We start from the raw sequence: 18,325 nt of genomic DNA, 5'->3' as shown, positions 1-18,325 counted from the left end.
CTCTATTAGAGGTTTAGAGGGGAACTAGAATGACTCGTAATTATAGTTGGCAGTAGGGATCGAGTGAAGATGTTTGCTGTGTACGTATTAAGGCAATTTAGAGAGAGAAATTATGCCTTGTCAATGAAGAACCAGTAGGCCCAGTTGGAAATTACAATAATTTTTTCCCATAATAGTTCTTCATATGATTATTTACATGTGATCTAGTTCATATTTCAGTGAAAGCTCATTTTTCTCTTCCTGACTTAAGGCTATCTTTCAAGTTGACCTTGAGTTTTTGAAAATCACTGTATAACTGTGGAATATTTGCTTTCAACTTTCTCTAGGCTGCATCTTTCCACTTTTTAATTCCAATCCTGTTCTCCTGGGGTCCTGTTGGTTTTGACTGCTTTTACCCAGTTACAGGCTCTCAGCCTGTGGGCTATGGTAGGCTCCATCTCCTGTACTCTTCCAGCAGGTAGCATGTACCTTCAGCCTCTTCTCTCATGCAGACATTCCTCCTGTATGCCATTGTCTATGCACTATAAAGATACCAATGGAAAGAAGACATATCTCTTCTGCAAACTCACAGTCCATTGAGGAATGTGGGCATGTAAAGCAAGACATTAGAGAGGGAAACGTTGAATGCTCCTGGTCCTATATTCAATGTGCCTTTTGGGCTGCCTCAAGTTCAGCCTAGAACAACCAGTGACATCCTGAGAGGGTGACCCTGGAGCTAGTTCTTGAGAAACACTTAGGAGGAGATGGAAAAAGAAATGGGTGAGATGTCTTACACTGAAGAGACAGTGTGCACAAATGCATGGGGGCATGGCAGAACATGGCATTGCATGTTTGGGGAAAGGCAAGAAGTTCAGAGTGGGGAGAAAGGTGGGGAGAAGGGTGACGAGATTGACTTGGGGAATGAAGTTGGGGCTCAGTTGTTAAGTGCCTGGTTAGCCTTTAAATAAGATGCAACTCATTTGCCCTCCCAGTCCCCCACCAGCCAGTGTTACCAGCTTAAAAGTTTTATTGTCATAATTGTCTCCAATTTTTAATTTTTTTTCTTTTTTTTTTTTTTTTTTTTTTTAAGAGACGGGGTGTCCCTATGTTGCCCAGGCTAGAGTGCAGTTCACAGGCACAGTTGTGGCACATTATAGCCTTGATCTCCTGGGCTCAAGTGATCCTCCCACCTCAGCCTCCCAAGTAGCTGCTGCCACCACACCCAGCATTGATTTTCGAGTTGTGATTAGACTTAACTACCTGGACTTTCATTCTGTAGATGATAGAACTTCCAGATTCCCATTTGATTTTCCACAAGAATAAAAAAAAATCCACATTTGTAAGGATAGTCTGGTGACAAGTTAATGATTAAAAGTGTAAAAAGATGGGAAATACTTTCTGATCTGGGTACTTCAAGAATCCTGAGGTCCTAATTCTTTTTATTAGGTTGGTGCAAAAGTAATTGCGGGTTGTGCCATTTTTTTTTTTTTCCATGCTCTCAGTCCGAGAGATATTCGATGTGCCATTTGGGCTGATTTATATCTCATATTCTCAACTTTGTACTGTTTATTGACCTCATATTAAAATGTGAATTTTTCGTCTCTAGTAATCAATCACACTTGATCATGTTTTTTTAGAATCTTGACTTCCTTTGGTTTGGAAGGACTGGGCTTGCTGACAGAGATTGAACTCTCACCTGGAACTTAGACTTTTTCATTCATCTTGGCAGTGGGAAGATAATTCAGAATGGGTGGGATGGTCTGTTCATTTTGCCTGATTTGGTCCCTTAATATAGACTGAAGGAACCCAGGCCCATCTGCTCTTCGTAAATATCACAGGAATTGATTTGAGACTTTATCTTGCCTTAGCCAAACAAGTCACAGTTCCTGTTTTTATTATTTCAGTTTTGTGCCTTAACCAAAATGATTTATGAACGAGAACAACCAAAAGAATGAACCACACTAATTTACCAAATCCTAAACTCAACACATTATGTATAAAGTGTTCCAAGGAATTTTTGAGCCAAACCAAATTTCATCCCCCCAAATTACCTATCGAACTAATTCAAACCAGAAATCAGCTTTGATATGTTCCAGAACAATGGAAGCAGGGTATGAAAGTATTTCCTAAAGTGTTACTGCATTTGACTTAGGACCCTTGAAGGATAGAAAGAAAACATAAATAACTTTATTCATTTTGTAATTTATGTTTTAAGGAAAAGTTACTATGGTGGAGGAATATCCCTTTTGGCCATGAACTGATTTGAGGAATTTTACACGTTTTTGAGAGTAAGTCTAACTACATGGATTGGTTTCTATTTCGTGCAGGTTACTGTTTTTGTATCTCAAAGCCAAAAGCCACAGGCATGGCCACAGTTACTGTTCATCTCAGGGATGTGAAAGAGTCAAGATCCAGGCAGCCACAGACTCAAAGGACATCAGTAACTGCATGGCCAAAGCGTACCCACAGTACTACAGGAAGCCATCAGTGGTCAAGCGGATGCCGGCCATGCTCACTGGACTCTGTCAAGGCTGTGGCACTCGGCAGGTAAACAAGGATGAAAAGTGGTCTGTGGCCAGGGAGAAAAAGTCGGAGGGTTTCTTTGCAATAGGAGCACTTATCTTTGAAACATCTATGTTGCCCATTTACGGACACTGCATGGTATCACCTGAGTTTTGGCCCATGCTAAAATGTGAAGCGCATAAGAAGCAAACTAGTTCAAATTTATAATGGAGATACGTTCCCCTGTGGTACGTCAGTTTATCCTGAACAACTGCAGATTTTCCACAGTTTTAAATTAGAGGTTACTATGTTGGTTCTCATTTTTTTTCTTTCTCAGATGTTTGATTCTGTTGCGGTATTACTGTTGGATTTACATGCCAGTGATATAAAAAAGATACTTTGTTTTGTTGGCACAGTGTGAAATTTCTTTTCAAAAATACAGCTAATATGAAAATTGTTTCCTTTTTATAAGGTGGAAATCCACTCATATGTTTGAAGCATATGCTATTATATCTATCTGTAATTGAAGTATAGACTATCACATCACTCTGTCATTTTTATTTTTAAAAAAAGAAAGTACAGACTGACTTTGGTTAGAAATGAAAATGCTTCTTCTAACATTCTTGATTAGATGACCTCTAATCAAGAATGACTTGATGACTGGATCTCAAGAAAGCAGTGCAATGAAAGTGAACCCAAAATACGAACTAAAATTGGGCATACAGAAGGGGTTTCAAAGGAAATCAGATCAGTTCCAAGTGAAAAAACAAAGGATGGAGCTGCCCTGATTTATATTTCACACAAACAAATATGGGCTAAGGGAAATTGTTCTCAAAGTGTGACCCCCCAGACCAGCAGCATCAGGATCCCTTGGAAATTTGTGGAAAATGGGAATTCTTGGGCCTAACCCTCATCCTACTGAATCAGCAGCTGGGGGACTGGGGCCCGGCAATCTGTTTTAACCAGCCCTGCAGCTGATTCTGATACATGTTCACATTTGAGTTCCACCGAGATTTTTTTTAAAAAGGAATAATTACCACAAATATGCATACTGCCTCTTAGTATGGAGAAAACTAAATCTTTTCATTTATTACTATCCTAAGTGATTTAAGAAAACAAAATTACTTCCACAAATAAGTTCCATATTTCTCTCTTTTTTTTTTCATTATTTATATCCATTAGTGGCAGTAAGAGCAGAAAAAAAGAGGTGGATTTATGCTTCCCACTAGGATGTATGAGTTTGTTTGTTTGTTTTGCTTTTTGTTGATGTTGTTGAGATGGAGTCTCTCTCAGTTGCCCAGGCTAGAGTGCAGTGGCACAATCTCGACTCTCTGCAACTTTGCCTCCCGGGTTCAAGGGATTCTCCTCCCTCAGCCTCCTGAGTAGCTGGGACTACAGGTGCATGAGACCACACCTGGCTAATTTTTGTAATTTTACTAGAGACGAGGTTTTGCCATGTTGCCCAGGCTGGTCTCGAACTCCTGACATCAGGTGATCTGTCTGCCTTAGTTTACCAAAGTGCTGGGATTACAGATGTGAGCCACCGCACCTGGCAATTTTTTTTTTTTGAATGGCAACTTTACTGTCACAATCTTAGTCTCATATTTCTGAGCCACCTCTATTCTCTCATACAAGTAAAACCAAAAATAAACCAACCAGACGAAACAACACCAACAAAAACAACCCTGTATATGAAGGTTATATGATTCCTTGCCAGGCCAGTTTAATAATAAAATGTTAAAGTGACATTTTGAGATAATGTTTGTGGGGAAGTATATTTTCTAGCCTAATTTTCAAGCTGGATTTGTTAAGACCCCTCAATATTGAAGAGACTTTATATAATTTATAATAAACATTACAACTTATAAAAATAATATAAGTATCATTGGAAATATTCTAGGCCTATGTTGTTAAATGATTCCATGCACTAATACTTAGCATTCTTTATCTTTTGTGCATGAAGCATTGATCAGAATTCATTTTTTAAAAATGTTTTGATTATTGACTTTGCACAGTTGCAAAGTAGTTGAAGTATCTGGGAATATCACTTCTACTTGAAAATTTGTGGGTTTTTTTTTTTTTTAAATATAGAGGCGGGGTCTCACTATGTTGCCTAGGCTGGTCTCGAAGTCCTGGGCTCAAGCGATCCCCCCACTTTGGCCTCCCAAATTGTTGGGATTACAGGTGTGAACCACCACACCCGGCCTAATTTTTGTTCTGACTGTCAAAACCAAACACATGTATATTAGGAGTAAATAGGAAAATTCACAAGGGTTTTTGACCCCAAACTTGGAGACTTCAAAGAACTATCCAGCTTCCGAATGCTACTTGAGATCATTTTGACTGTTTATTTTTTGTTTTTTGTTTTTTTGAGATGGAGTCGCACTCTGTCACCCAGGCTAGAGTGCAGTGGTACGATCTCAGCTCGCTGCAACCTTCATCTCCCAGGCTCAAGCGATTCTCCTGCCTCAGCTTTCCAAGTAGCTGGGACTACAGATGTGTGCCACCTGCCTGGCTGATTTTTGTATTTTTAATAGAGACAGGAGTTTGCCATGTTGACCAGGGCTGGTCTTGAACTCCTGACCTCAGGTGATCCGCCCACCTCAGCCCCACAAAGCACTGGGATTACAGGCGTGAACTGCCGTGCCTGGCTGATTGTTTATTCTTGCAGGGAAGTTGTTAACATTGGCTTATATGGACAGTGTACCTCTAAGTGTTAAACTGTGTGAGAGTTAAGTGTTTCTAAATGAGAAGAGAGCCTTTAGGGAGGAGATAGGCTTTGGAGACTGGGAATGATTTGGAGGAGTACAGGGAAAAGGGAAGGGCATTCTTGGGAAGGGAACAGCATCAGCAAAGGCAGAGTGGCAAGAAAGAGGGTGAAGTGTTTGTGGGAAAGCGAGGCCCTGCCTGAGTGTAACAGAACAGAGAGAAATAGGGGCCTATCTGTAAGGCCTGGCTCTGTTTATGGAACCCTTTGCAGGTCACAAAGAGGAGTTGAGACCTGTGCATGTACAAAGTTAGTAAATGTTTCTTAACAGGGTAGTCCTTGTTATCTACACTTTCCTCAGTCCTAGAGTGACTGAGGGACCATGGTCTGAAAAAAACTTTAAAAAATATTTGTGCCTGTTTTTCCATAAAATGTTTACAAAGATTTAAATATAAAGCACATTTATGTAATCACTTATGGAACTGAAGTGAACAAGAATAATATTTATTTGAAACTGGTGTTGCTCCAGAAAATGAAGAACAAATATATACTTACTGTCTTAACAATATCAAGATGGAATTCTAGGTCATGAAATACGTACAAAAAGTTCAGAATAAGAAATACAACCACTGGCTTTAATTATAATTAAGTTCATATTGAGGGAACCTTTTGGAGGAAGGTAAGAGTTGCCATAAATATGGAACATCTTCTCTGTCTAGGTGGTGTTTACTAGTGATCCTCATAAAAGTTACCTCCCTGTGCAATTCCAGTCACCTGATAAAGCAGAAACGCAGCGTGGAGACCCGTCTGTTATTTCTGTAAGTACCGTCTGGTGTTGTCTTAGTCTGTTCGAGGTGGTATAACAAAATGCCATGAACTAGGTAACTTATAAACAACAGAAGTTTATTTCTCACAGTTCTGGAGGCTGGGAAGTCCAAAAGCAAGGCATCAGCAAATTGAGCGTCTGGTGGCCTGGTTCATAGATGGCGCCTTCTCATCGCGTCCTCACAGGGTAGAACGGTCCAGGGGTCTCTCTCAGGCTTCCTTTATAACAGCACTGATCCCATTCATGGGGGTTACACGGTCTTTTTGTTTTGTTTTTGTTTTTGTTGAGACAGAGTCTTGCTTTGTCGCCCAGCCCGGAGTGCAGTGGCCGGATCTCAGCTCACTGCAAGCTCCGCCTCCCGGGTTCACACCATTCTCCTGCCTCAGCCTCCCGAGTAGCTGGGACTACAGACGCCCGCCACCTCGCCCGGCTAGGTTTTTGTATTTTTTTAGTAGAGACGGGGTTTCACCGTGTTAGCCAGGATGGTCTCGATCTCCTGACCTTGTGATCTGCCCGTCTCGGCCTCCCAAAGTGCTAGGACTACAGGCTTGAGCCACCGCGCCCGGCCTACACTGTCATGTCCTGATCACTTCCCAAAGATTCTGCCTGCTAATACTGTTACCTTGGAGATTAGGATTTCAACATAGAAATATTTGGCAGGACACAGACATTCAGACCAAGGCAGATGTGTACACTGTCACAGCTTCTTGCTTCTTTTATCTTCTGTCTTGGTGACAGGAATTACTTCTGGCTATAGTCACTGGTTTGTAATCACATTCTCTATTATTGGTAGCAAGCAATACAATAGAGGTATAAATACCTCCTAAACATTTGTGTTTTTAAATAAATTTAAGAAATGTTTTTTCCTGAGTAGATTGTGTTTACCCATTAACCTTATTCTTTGAAACTTAAAATAAGCTTCAAGGTTGTTTAAGATATGGGAAATGAAAGTTTTAACATCTCTTCAGCCTTTTATTTTAAGGTTGTCTCTTCTCTATTTTTTCAGTTGAGGAAAATGAAGATGCAAAATGTTAGTTGTCTTTTCTAAGTGACTTGATGGAAGTTTAGACATGAGTTTCAGTGTCAACACTAGCATTTGTGCATAGCGCAAGGTTAGCCACTGAGAACCAGGTCTCAGCATGTGGCCTGTCCAAAATCAGGTTGACCTAGGTGCCACCATACAAAGAACTCTTGGGGTGGCAGGTATCCAGCCTTTCAACTAATACTCAGCCAAGGCCTGTGCCATCTCATGTGGTCTCTTTAGGGGCTTGGTTTTTTTAGTGGTGGGCAGCATAATCACAAATCCATATATGTGTGGAGAAAATTAAATTTTACTTTTTTTCTTAATTTTTTGTATTGTGGTAAAGTACACATAAACTTTACTATCTTAACCATTCTCAAGTGGTCAGTTCAGCGGTATGAAGTCCATTCATATAGTTGTACAACCATCACTGCCATCCAGCTCCAGAACTTCAGTTCTGCTTCACAACTCTGAATTAAGACTATCCCTATGTAAATGTAGCTCAATGATTCGTTTTTATTTTTTTATTGCTATTGTTGCTGCTGTTGTTTTGTTTGTTTCTGAGACAGGGCCTCCCTGTGTCACCCAGGCCAGAGTGCAGTGGAACAATCTCGGCTCATTGCAACCTCCACCTCCCGGGCTAAATTGATCCTCCCGCGTAGCCGGGACTAAGGGAACATGCTACAGCACTTGGTTAATTTTAAAATATTTTTTATAGCGACGAAGTCCCACTGTGTTGCTCAGGCTAGTCTTGAACTCCTGGGCTAAAGTGATCTTCCAGCCTTGGCCTTCCAAACTGCTGGGATTATAGGTGTGAGCCACCACACCAGGTTAATGATTCTTCAAGTCTGTGTGTATGCCTGTTCCCCTCCTTTAGCAGTCCTGCATTTTGTAATACACTCATGATGTAATTTTATTGGCATGAAATTTGCTAGCTCAGCATCTGAATGCAGTCAGCTGCATAAGGAACCTGATCCCAGCCTGTTAGCATGGTATCTACTGGGAGTTGCATGAGGGAAGCAGGTGGGTGCTGAATCTCACTGTTCTAGTAGTTTACTAGGTAACAGAGAGAGAGAGAGAGAGAGAAAGAGAGAGAGATGGGGAGAGCGTTTTGCCAAAAAAAAAAAAAAAAAAAAAAAAATTGCAGGCAGGCTATGTCCTAGAGTCTGAAAACATTGTTTGACTCTGTTGTTACACACTGGGTGCCTGGGACTGTAGAAAAGCCATATTTATCAACAATACTTTTTACATTCATTATCTGAAAACCCTTCCTTAAGATCTGGGATTGCATTAGGGTTTTTTGTTTGGTTGTTTTTTTTGTTTTGTTTTGTTTTTTTTAGACAGAGTCTTTCTCTGTCATCTAAGCTCAGTGGCACTTGGCTCACTGCAACCTCTGCCTCCCGGGTTCAAGAGATTCTCCAGCCTCAGCCTCCCGAGTAGCTGGGATTACAGGCACCAGCCACCACACCCAGCTAATTTTTTTATTTTTAGTAGAGATGGGGTTTCACCATGTTGGCCAGGCTGGTCTTGAACTCCTAGACCACCGTCCTCGTCCTCCCAGAGTGTTGGGATTACAGGCATGAGCTACCGCACCCAGCTGTTTTTTGTTTTTGTTTTTTTTTTTTTAAGACAAGGTCTTGCTACGTTGCCTGGGTTGACCTTGAACTCCTAGACTAAGGTGACCCTCCTACCTCAGCCTCCCAAGTAGCTAATATCACAGGCATGAGCCATGGTACCTTGCTTTGCTTTAGTTTTCATTGAAAGTTTTGTGTTTTTTTTAAGCAACAGGTTTTGGGGATACTTTTCATGGGGACAGTCTGAATATGTTGAGGACTGTTACGTATTTTTTTCTTAAATGTACCTCAATTTTAAGTATTGAGATTTAAAAAAATAAGGAAATCATGTCTAGTCTTTCCACATGTAAAATTTACTTCACATGTTTTCAGAACTATTTTCACTGGATTGGTGCAATTTAAACTTAGCTAAAGGACTTTTTTTTTTTTTTTTTTTCCTGAGACAGAGTCTCACTCTGTCACACAGGCTGGAATGCAGTGGCACCATCTCTGCTCACTGCATCCTCCACCTCCTGGGTTCAAGCGATTCTCCTGCCTCAGCCTCCCAAGTAGCTGGGATCACAGGCATGTACCATCATGCGCAGTATATCTCTTAGTAGAGATGGGGTTTCGCCTTGTTGGTCAGGATGTTCTTCAACTCCTGACCTCAGGCGGTCCGCCCACATCAGCCTCCCAAAGTGCTGGATTATAGGCGTGAGCCACCACACCTGGCCTTAAAATGCCATTTTGAATACCAGTGAGACCTAAAGTGATTAGAAGTAAAATTTAAATATTATAATTTCCCCAAACATGGACAGGTGTGGTGAGAACACTTCTCCTTTGTTAGCCTTTAGAATAGTTTATAATTTTACATCTTATAAACAGAAACAGTGCCTGTGGGTTTAATTAGTGCTTAGTTGTTTTGTTTTGCTCCTTCATTTTTGACTGAGAAATTAATGATATTTGGAAATGTCTGGGGTTCGTTTTTCTTGAAAAGGTCACACACCATTGATTTAAAGAGGATGACTTTGAAAATTTAGCTCACAATAATTGTGAAATAAATGTAGTAGTACTTTGTAGCTTAAATTCCAGTAAAATTATTGCTTTGTCATTTTGATCTCAGAGAAGAGCTGTATTTGTAGCAAACTACAAATATAAACTAATGTGGAATTCCTGGGGGTCAAGGCATGATACATATTTATATGTGTGTGTGTGTATTTTTTTCTGAACCAATATGACAATAAGCCATCTGAGCTGAAGTACAGAGGCAGCCACCTATCATTGACTTACAAAGCTTTGACCCCAGAGAGTGTGTGTAAGAAGGAATGCCTTGAGCACTTCAGAGTGAAGTCACCCAGCTTAGCTGAGTGGGGGCCACCATGCCTTGCTCAAAGCAGCTTCTCCAGTCAGCACACATTAGTCAAGGCAGAATCTATAGGCAGTGTCTAGGAACACAGGCGCAATTTCAGATGATGAAGAAAAAGCAAGTGAAGCACACAATTTGAATCTTGGAAATATACTTCGAATCATGGGTTTAGAAGACACAGGGAAAGGGCCGGAAAAATGAGTCATCCTGCAGATGTTCTTGAAATGATGATGACAGCAGAAGATGTTTTTGCATTCTCAGGTCAATGGCACTGACTTTACCTTCCGAAGTGCAGGCGTCCTCCTCCTTGTTGTGGATCCGTGCAGCGTTCCATTCCGGTTGACGGAAAAAAAGGTTTTTCCTCTTGCTGATGTCAGTCGCATGGAAGAGTATTTAAAAACAGGCATCCCTCCAAGGTAGGTCCAGCTTGTGCTGTAACAGGGAAAAGCCACCTTAAAGATGTGGAATGCTCCACAACCGATAATGCCTGGTCAACTCTGATTTTTTACTCTGTGGACATTCACGGCACTGTGCAAGGTATTCATTCCTCTCCTACCTCAGATTGACGCCCATGTCGTCTAAGCTGCTTATCATTGACAAGCCGTTGCTTGCCGGTGGCAGAACTTGGGCGTTGCAACATTTTGCAAATGGTGGGAAGGCTCTTCGGAGGAAAAAACGCTCATTATTTGGAACATTACTCTCCCACTTTTTATTTTATTTATTTTTTGAGTCTCACAAAACAAATATCAGAGCGTTATACTTATTAGTATTAAGTTGATGTACTTTGTCTGCAACTCCCTCAGAAGGCTTTTTACTATTTTGAAGTGATTTTCCAGGCAGTTGACCTTTGCAGCCCTCTGTCCCACTGATGGTCTTGGACAGCATTGCACTATGACCGTGATACAGGAAGTCATCACCTGGGTCACTTGGAAATGGCTGGAAAAGAGTAAATTGATTTTTGAAGTGGTTGAGCGTGCGATCGCTCTTGTAGAGCACTAGTCTGATTGGTGTTCTTTGCTGTCTCTGAAGAAAGCTGCACAGGAGAGAAAGCTTTCTTCCTCTGGGTTGGTTAGACCCTGCCTGGAGGCAAGGAGATGAACTCAGGGTGTTTTCTGCCTTTGCCACAGATGTTGATTTATACACAGGCTTTCATTTAGTGGACCATTAAGGAAGGAACATAAGCTTTCCCCAAATTAAAGGCCTACCTAGCTTTAGAATCATTTTCCGATAGCTTGTGCTATATAGAACTGGATGCCAATAAATTCTATGAAGTCACTGGATTATTTGGATGTAACATTAAATGTAAATATGTAGTTCTGTCTTCTGGCTTAAGACACTTGTACAGCCTCAATTTTCTTGCGGGATTTAAAGATTTTTCCTAATGTTGAAAACACACTCACTTCCCCTAAAACAATCCGGGACATAAATCTCACCAGAAATATTTAGGACAACATGGTAGTCCTGCAAGGTACCCCATAGATTTAAGAGGTAAAACCAACTCATTAACAGAAAGGCTTTTAAGATACTGGTAATGCTGTTTCTTGATCCACCCTCTGGTTATACACATAGGATTCATTTGCAAAAATTCAATGTGTATGTTGTATTTTAACAGTGTTTAGAAAGTGTGGAGCCACTGGCAGTGACTTCTAGGGAGACTGAGCACGTGTCTATGTGTATAGGGTTGTGGGGTGACCTGTAAATGATCTTATGGGTAATTCTGACCTATTGAAGAAGGTCAGGTATGCAGGGTGGCCGTACTTAGACTGCTGCACTAATTCTAGATTGTGTCACTGCTGCTTTAGAAAGACTACAGTAGGCTGGGTATGGTGGCTTACACCTGTAATCTCAGCACTTTGGGAATCTGAGGCGGGAGGATCACCTGAGATCAGGAGTTCAAGACCAGCCTGGCCAACATGGTGAAACCTCATCTCTACAAAAAATACAAAAACTAGCTGGGCAGGGTGGTGGTGGGCATCTGTAATCCCAGCTACTTGGGAAGCTGAGGCAGGAGAATTGCTTGAACCCAGGAGCCAGAGTTTTCAGTGAGCCGAGATCGTACTGCTGCACTCCAGCCTGAGCAACAGAGCGAGACTCTGCCTCAAAAAAAGAAAGAAAGAAGACAGACAGACTACAATAAAGAACCCATACCAGCATGAAACTTAAGGCACTTAATCTTAAGAACTATTAAGACCCACATTAAGATATACTACGCAAATTTCAACTTCCTGTAGGCATCCTTGATGACTGAAAATAAATCAATCTAATGTTACCTTTTAATTAATAAGAGCTACTCAGAGCCCCCTAAACACTGATTTGTTCTTGAAATTTTTTTTTCAGTAATACTGACCAAGAAGTCAGGCACAGTGGCTCCTGCCTAGGAGGCTGTGACAGGACAATTGCTTGAGGCCAGAAATTCAAGACTAGCCTGGGCGATGTAATGAGACCCTGTCTCTACAAAAAATTCAAAAATTATCTGAGTATGTGGGCACATACCTGTAGTCTCAGCTACTGAGGAGGCTAGGACAGGAAGATCCCTTGAGCCCAAGAGTTTGAGGCTGCAGTAAACTATAATTGCATCATTGCATTCTAGCCAGGGTGACAGAGCAAGGACCCTATCTCTAAAAAAACAAAACACAGCTGCTCAGGCTGGAGTGCAGTGATGTGACCACAGCTCAATGCAGTCTTGACCTCTCAGGCTCAAGTGACCCTTCTACTTCAGCCTTCCAAGTAGCTGAGACTACAAGTGCACACCACCAGCCTGTCTGTTATTTTATTTTATTTTATTTTATTTTATTGTTTTTCTTATTTTTTGTGGAGATGAAGTTTTGCTGTGTTTCCCTAGCTGGTCTTGAACTCCTGGGCTCAAGTGATTCTCTCATCTCAGCCTCCCAAAATGCTGAAATTAAAGGCATGAACCACTGCACCTGGTTGGCCAAGAATATTTCTGATTAAAGTTTTTGAAACAGTGCGTTTGTATACACACACACACGCACACAAAATAAATACATTATTAAATATATTGCTAAAGGATATGCAACAGAAGTTGAATAAAAGGAGAGACTCTCTGTTTCTGAATGGAAAAATGAATAAATATTAGTTTCATGGACTGGTTTCATGGAAGATAATTTTTCCATGGACCGGTGGAGGGGGATGGTTTCAGGATGATTCAAGTGCATTACGTTTACTTAGTTAAAATATAAATTTGACACATTTTCATTAGTGTCCCAAAAGGTACTTTTCTACTGTACTTGACGGTTGATACTGTAGTTCATCTGGAAGAATAAATGAGAAAGTAGTAAAATATAAACAAATTACAGTAATACAAGGGGCTAGTTTTATCAAATATTAAAACAGACCATGAAGCCATAGGCCAGCATAGTTTTGGCTGAGAAGAACAAGATCAGAGGAGAAGAACAGAGAATCCACAGATAGGTCCGAGTATGTGTGTTGGTTTACTGTAGGACAAAAATGGCCATTCAGACCATGGAAAACACAGTTAGTTGTTTGTTTATTTTTAGAATTGTGTTTATCCATTTATTTAATAAATAGATAATAGAACTTAAATAAATAGAGTATTTGAAACAAAACAAAAGCATTCTCCCATGTTACAGTAGACTTACTCCCTGATAGACAATGGAGAAGGAAGGGTGAGGGGTGGATGATGAGAAATTACTGAATGGGCACAGTATACATTATTTGGTGATGGATACCCTAAGTGCCCTGACTTCACCACTATGCAGTCCTATGTATGTGATGAAATTGCACTTGTGTCCCACAAATTTATACAAATTATAAACAACAACAATAGACTATTCCCTAAAAGAACTGCACCCCAAACCATCCACTAGGTCAGCAGTCCCCAACCTTTTTGGCATCAGGTACCGGTTTTGTGGAAGATAATTTTTCCATGGACCAGAGGTGGAGGGGGATGGTTCCAGGATGATTGAAGCACATTACATTTACTGTGCACTTTATTTCTATTATTATTACATTGTAATGTATAATGAAATAATTATGCAACTCACCATAATGTAAAGTCAGTGGGAGCCCTGAGCTTGTTTTCCTACAACTAGATGGTCCTGTCTGGGGGTGATGATCAGTGACAGATCATCAGGCATTAGATTCTCAGGAACACACAACCTAGATCCCTCACATGTTCAGTTCCCAATAGGGCTCCGCTCCCATGAGAGTTGAATGCCACAGCTGACCTGACAGGAGGCGGAGCTCAGGCTATAATGCAAGTGGTGGGGAGTGGCTGTAAATACAGATGAAGCTTTGCTCACCCGCTCACCTCCTGCTGTGCAACTTGGTTCCTAATCTACTGGTACGGTCCATGGCCCAGGGGTTGGGAAGCCCTGCACTAGGTGAACTTACATAAATGATTTGGTTTCTCCGTGTGTTACCCCTTGTAAGAGCAACATGCGAAGCCCATGGTGGTGGGGTGGAAGAGAAGGGAATTGGATGGAAAAGCATCTAGGCTTTTTTCTTTTTGGAGTTCTGCTTTTATCTAATATTTCTATTCAGCATTCAGTTGAGAAAGATACTCATGCTGAAGGATTGAAATTTTCTCTGACTTTCTAAATTTTACATACAGGTCAATTGTTCTGTTGAGCACAAGAGGAGAAATAAAGCAGTTGAACATTTCACACTTACTAGTACCTCTGGGATTAGCCAAACCAGCTCATCTTTATGACAAAGGTTTGTATTTGTATTATTCCATGAAGTTCTTACAGGGCCAGCAACATAGGCAATTTTATGGTGCAATTCAGCTACCAGACCATTTTCATGAGCTTGTTTGCTGGAGTGGGTATCATTAAGATGATTTCTAAATAAGGGCACAGTGTGACAGGAAGTGTGTTGGGATGTGGTTTGTTATCTGGGGCAAGAGGTGGGTGGTGAGAGTTCATTTGCTGATGTAAGGAAGTGTAGAGTTTTTTAATAGCTGCCTTTGTTTTGCTCACCTCCGAGTCACCTCCTGTATTCTCTTGCTGGAATGTAGCTATAAAAATTGAATTTTTTTTCTTTTTCTTTTTTTTTTTTTTTCAGGGAGTACCATATTTTTGGGATTCAGTGGAAACTTTAAACCATCATGGACTAAGCTATTTACCAGTCCTGCTGGACAGGGCCTTGGGGTGCTTGAACAATTCATACCTTTGCAGCTGGACGAATATGGTTGTCCCAGAGCCACCACTGTCCGCAGAAGAGACCTGGAACTGCTAAAGCAAGCTTCAAAAGCACATTAGAGACTAACTGTAACTTAAGTGCTGGGGGAAAAAATGTGAACTAACTTATTTAATTTATGGCATTCTAAAATGACACTGTTAACCCAATGGAACCATTTTCCAGTTTGATACAGAACGGGGAGAAAAGAAAGCGTTTGAAATCATTGCTTGGATACCAGCTTCATGCACCTTCTAGTTGTACAAAATGTTAAAGACGTTATTTGTATTTGTAAGGCTGGTGTATTCAGAGAGCAGATCTCTTATTCCTCACTTTCCACCCCAGTATTTTGTAATGACCATGAGCAATGTTTTTACTTTTTGTATAATGGGGTGGGGTGGAGTGGGGGCTTCTGAGAGTCAGCCTGAGGTCTTTAGAGGACCAGCTATTGTAGCACCTTGGATACTTGAAGTCTAACGCTCAGTTGTGTCGGGTGGCGTCGACTTGGTGGCTGGCATGTTCAGCAGTGCCTGGGGCCCTGTTTCTGGGCAGCCTTTGAGGATTTTCTATGATATTGAATGACAGTTTTAAGTGGCAACTCAGGCCCAGCTCATGCCCTTTTTTGTCTGGACATGTGCTATTTTTATTCACTTGTATATCAATTACTTTTAAGGGTTCAACTTTCAAACAGGAAGTATATTGGGACAAAAGGGCTCTTGGGGACTAGATATCCCTTTAATCTGTGACCATTGGGCAAAAAATTTTCCTGCAGCAAAAGTCTGAGGCTGTTGGGACCATTTTTGCAGCTTTAATCCTTAGCCTGTTTTGACTGTATATTTGTATTTAAAATGCAGAGCTGAACTGAATATTTCCTTTTTTGTTTGTTTGCTTTGTTTTAAGAAGTCGGTTGTTTTCCTGAACCGTAAACTTGTATCTTTTTAACTTGCACAAAGGAAGTCTGTTCTTGGTATCGCTCTTGCACTTGGGTTTTTTGTTGTTGTTTTGTGTGGATTTTTTCAAAGCTTTTCTGTTCACCCTCCTGCCAGGAAAATCCCAGAAAGCTTAATGATACCCCAAAATGATTACACCCAGGGAGGAAAAAAAGGAGCGCTTTCTAGGGTCAGAATCGTGGAGAGAATACTCAGAAATGAACCTCTTTAAAGCCTTACAGGAATGAGTCACTCTTACTTAATGAAATGTTAAAGCCAATTAAAAAGCATGCCGTGATGCCCAGCTTCCCTTTCCACAGGGTGCATGTGTCTCCTGCTGGTGAATCACATGTGGCAAGAGGCAACTGGCTCCACAGCCTGGGATGCTGCCATACCAAGAGGAAAGAAGCAGCAAAATGCCTTTGTTGTTCTAAACCCCCATGCATAAAGTATAGAGGAGGGATGGCCAAGGGTGGGTGGTATAAAGTGTGTTCAGGCTGACACTGGCAAGGAATACAGATAATTTCACTTTCCTCTTCCAGGGGCAAAGGCTGATGGCCTCTACTTTTGTATCCAGGAGAAACTGCAGAGCAGCCCTGTGACTTTACAAAATATGCTACCTCAAAGTGCTACCGATAAACCTTTCTAACTGTAAGTGCCCTTACTAAGGGCACATGTCTTAATCAAAGTTAGTTTTTTTGTTTTCTGGGTTTTTTTTTTTTTTTTTTTTTTTTTTTTGTATACTGATGAATGAGATCTTACCTATTAAATATATTATTGGATCATGGTTCCTGAAGGTCATTAAAGTTTGAGTGTATGTGTATGTGTGTGTTTTATGACTTAAATATCTTTATGTGTGGTTTTTAGAGTTTGGTTCTTTAAAGATTTGGAGAAGATATGTAAATTACCAAGGCACTTAGTTTTTCTGTTTTATATATTAATAATCAGGGCCTAAGTTAAATAAAAATATGTGCGCATGTATTTTATATATGTGTGTATGTGAATTTATTTATTTATTTATATATTTATTTGAGATGGAGTCTCACTCTGTCACCTAGGCTGGAGTGTAGTGATGCAGTCTCAGCTCATGCAACCTCCACCTCCCAGGTTCAAGCGATTCTCCTGCTTCAGCCTCCCGAGTAGCTGGGATCACAGGCACCCACCACCATGCATTGCTAATTTTTGTATTTTTAGTAGAAGTGGCATTTCACTGTGTTGGCCAGGCTGGTCTTGAACTTCTGACCTCAAGTGATACTCCTGCTTTGGCCTCCCAGAGTGCTGGGATTACAGGCGTGAGCCACCGCACCTGGCCTGTACGTGAGTTTATATCTCTATCTATAAATTTAAAATTCCAGATTCCAGCTCTAAAGAAGTTACTGACAGAAGTGAGGAAGACAGTTGGTGAACAGAATTCACCAAGTAAATATTGTAAAAGTAAGCTCAGAAGGGCAGGGACTATATTCTCCAATGCAGAGGTTCTCAACCTTGGCTGTGGACTGGAATTATCTGAGGAGCTTTAAAAAATATATAGAGGCTTGGGCTTCGCTCCCTTCCCCCCAGATTCAGATTTAATTGGTGTTGGGTGCAGCCTGGGCATTGAAATTTTTTTTAAAGCTCCCTGGATGATTCTAATATGTAGCCAGGTTTCGGAACCACTGTACTAATATAATAGGCCCACTGTTTAACTTCAGTCTGTAATTTTTTTGTGACTAAAACAAAATTGCATTTATCTATTATTTTTATTTGGGTTTCCTATATTACTTATAAAACTCCCAGCCCTAAATAAAGCATTTCTCTATTGTCTCTTTGTAATGGAAGCTTTTAATACAGTTTTTAGTCCTCAGTCCTCTCAAATCATTAAATTGGTTCTATACACTGATATATACATTTCAGGCAATTGGGAGCTAGCAGTCTGTTCTATTTCTACCAAGAAAATATATTCAAAGGTGATTTATAAGTTCGTAAGCATTTTCCATCAGGTGAGGCCGTTGGTTGAGCTCCAAAAATGTGGTCGTCCACAAATCAGCCAGCTGATGAGAAATACAGAGGGCTCTCATGTATCCACAGACTGGGGTTTAAGTCTTTGCTGTGATTCCTGCCTCTCCACCTGAGTCAGCATGCCATATATTATCTTCAGAGGCTGGAAGAGAGTGCTGGCAAGAAGATAAAAGGCAGACATACCATCTCATGGACTATGACTCCAAAGCAGCCTCTAAGCTGATGTTTAGACTCGGGGATGGGAAGAGAGGATTTATGACTCCTCTGCTCTCTAACTTCATCAA

General features: G+C 40.8%; 2 protein-coding genes across 3 annotated transcripts in view; one reads left to right on the top strand and one right to left on the bottom strand.

Annotated features, from left to right (window-relative positions):
• The window catches only part of CEMIP2 (cell migration inducing hyaluronidase 2), an 87,254-nt gene extending 70,225 nt beyond the window's left edge, over positions 1-17,029 (top strand). For both annotated transcript variants that reach the window (XM_050760905.1, XM_050760904.1), the window contains exons 20-24: positions 2,307-2,526; positions 5,908-6,006; positions 10,216-10,370; positions 14,549-14,652; positions 15,001-17,029. In XM_050760905.1, the coding sequence (XP_050616862.1) occupies positions 2,307-2,526; positions 5,908-6,006; positions 10,216-10,370; positions 14,549-14,652; positions 15,001-15,197 (775 nt within the window). In that variant the 3' untranslated portion in view covers positions 15,198-17,029. The remainder of the gene's footprint in view (positions 1-2,306; positions 2,527-5,907; positions 6,007-10,215; positions 10,371-14,548; positions 14,653-15,000) is intronic.
• Positions 1-18,325, bottom strand: part of C15H9orf85 (chromosome 15 C9orf85 homolog) — an 867,064-nt gene that overhangs the window by 287,283 nt on the left and 561,456 nt on the right. The window lies entirely within an intron of this gene.

The sequence above is a fragment of the Macaca thibetana genome, chromosome 15 (assembly GCF_024542745.1).
Source record: "Macaca thibetana thibetana isolate TM-01 chromosome 15, ASM2454274v1, whole genome shotgun sequence".
Taxonomy (NCBI): domain Eukaryota; kingdom Metazoa; phylum Chordata; class Mammalia; order Primates; family Cercopithecidae; genus Macaca; species Macaca thibetana.
The sequence above is the reverse complement of the archived record's forward strand: the minus strand, read 5'-3'. Positions and strand labels throughout refer to the sequence as shown.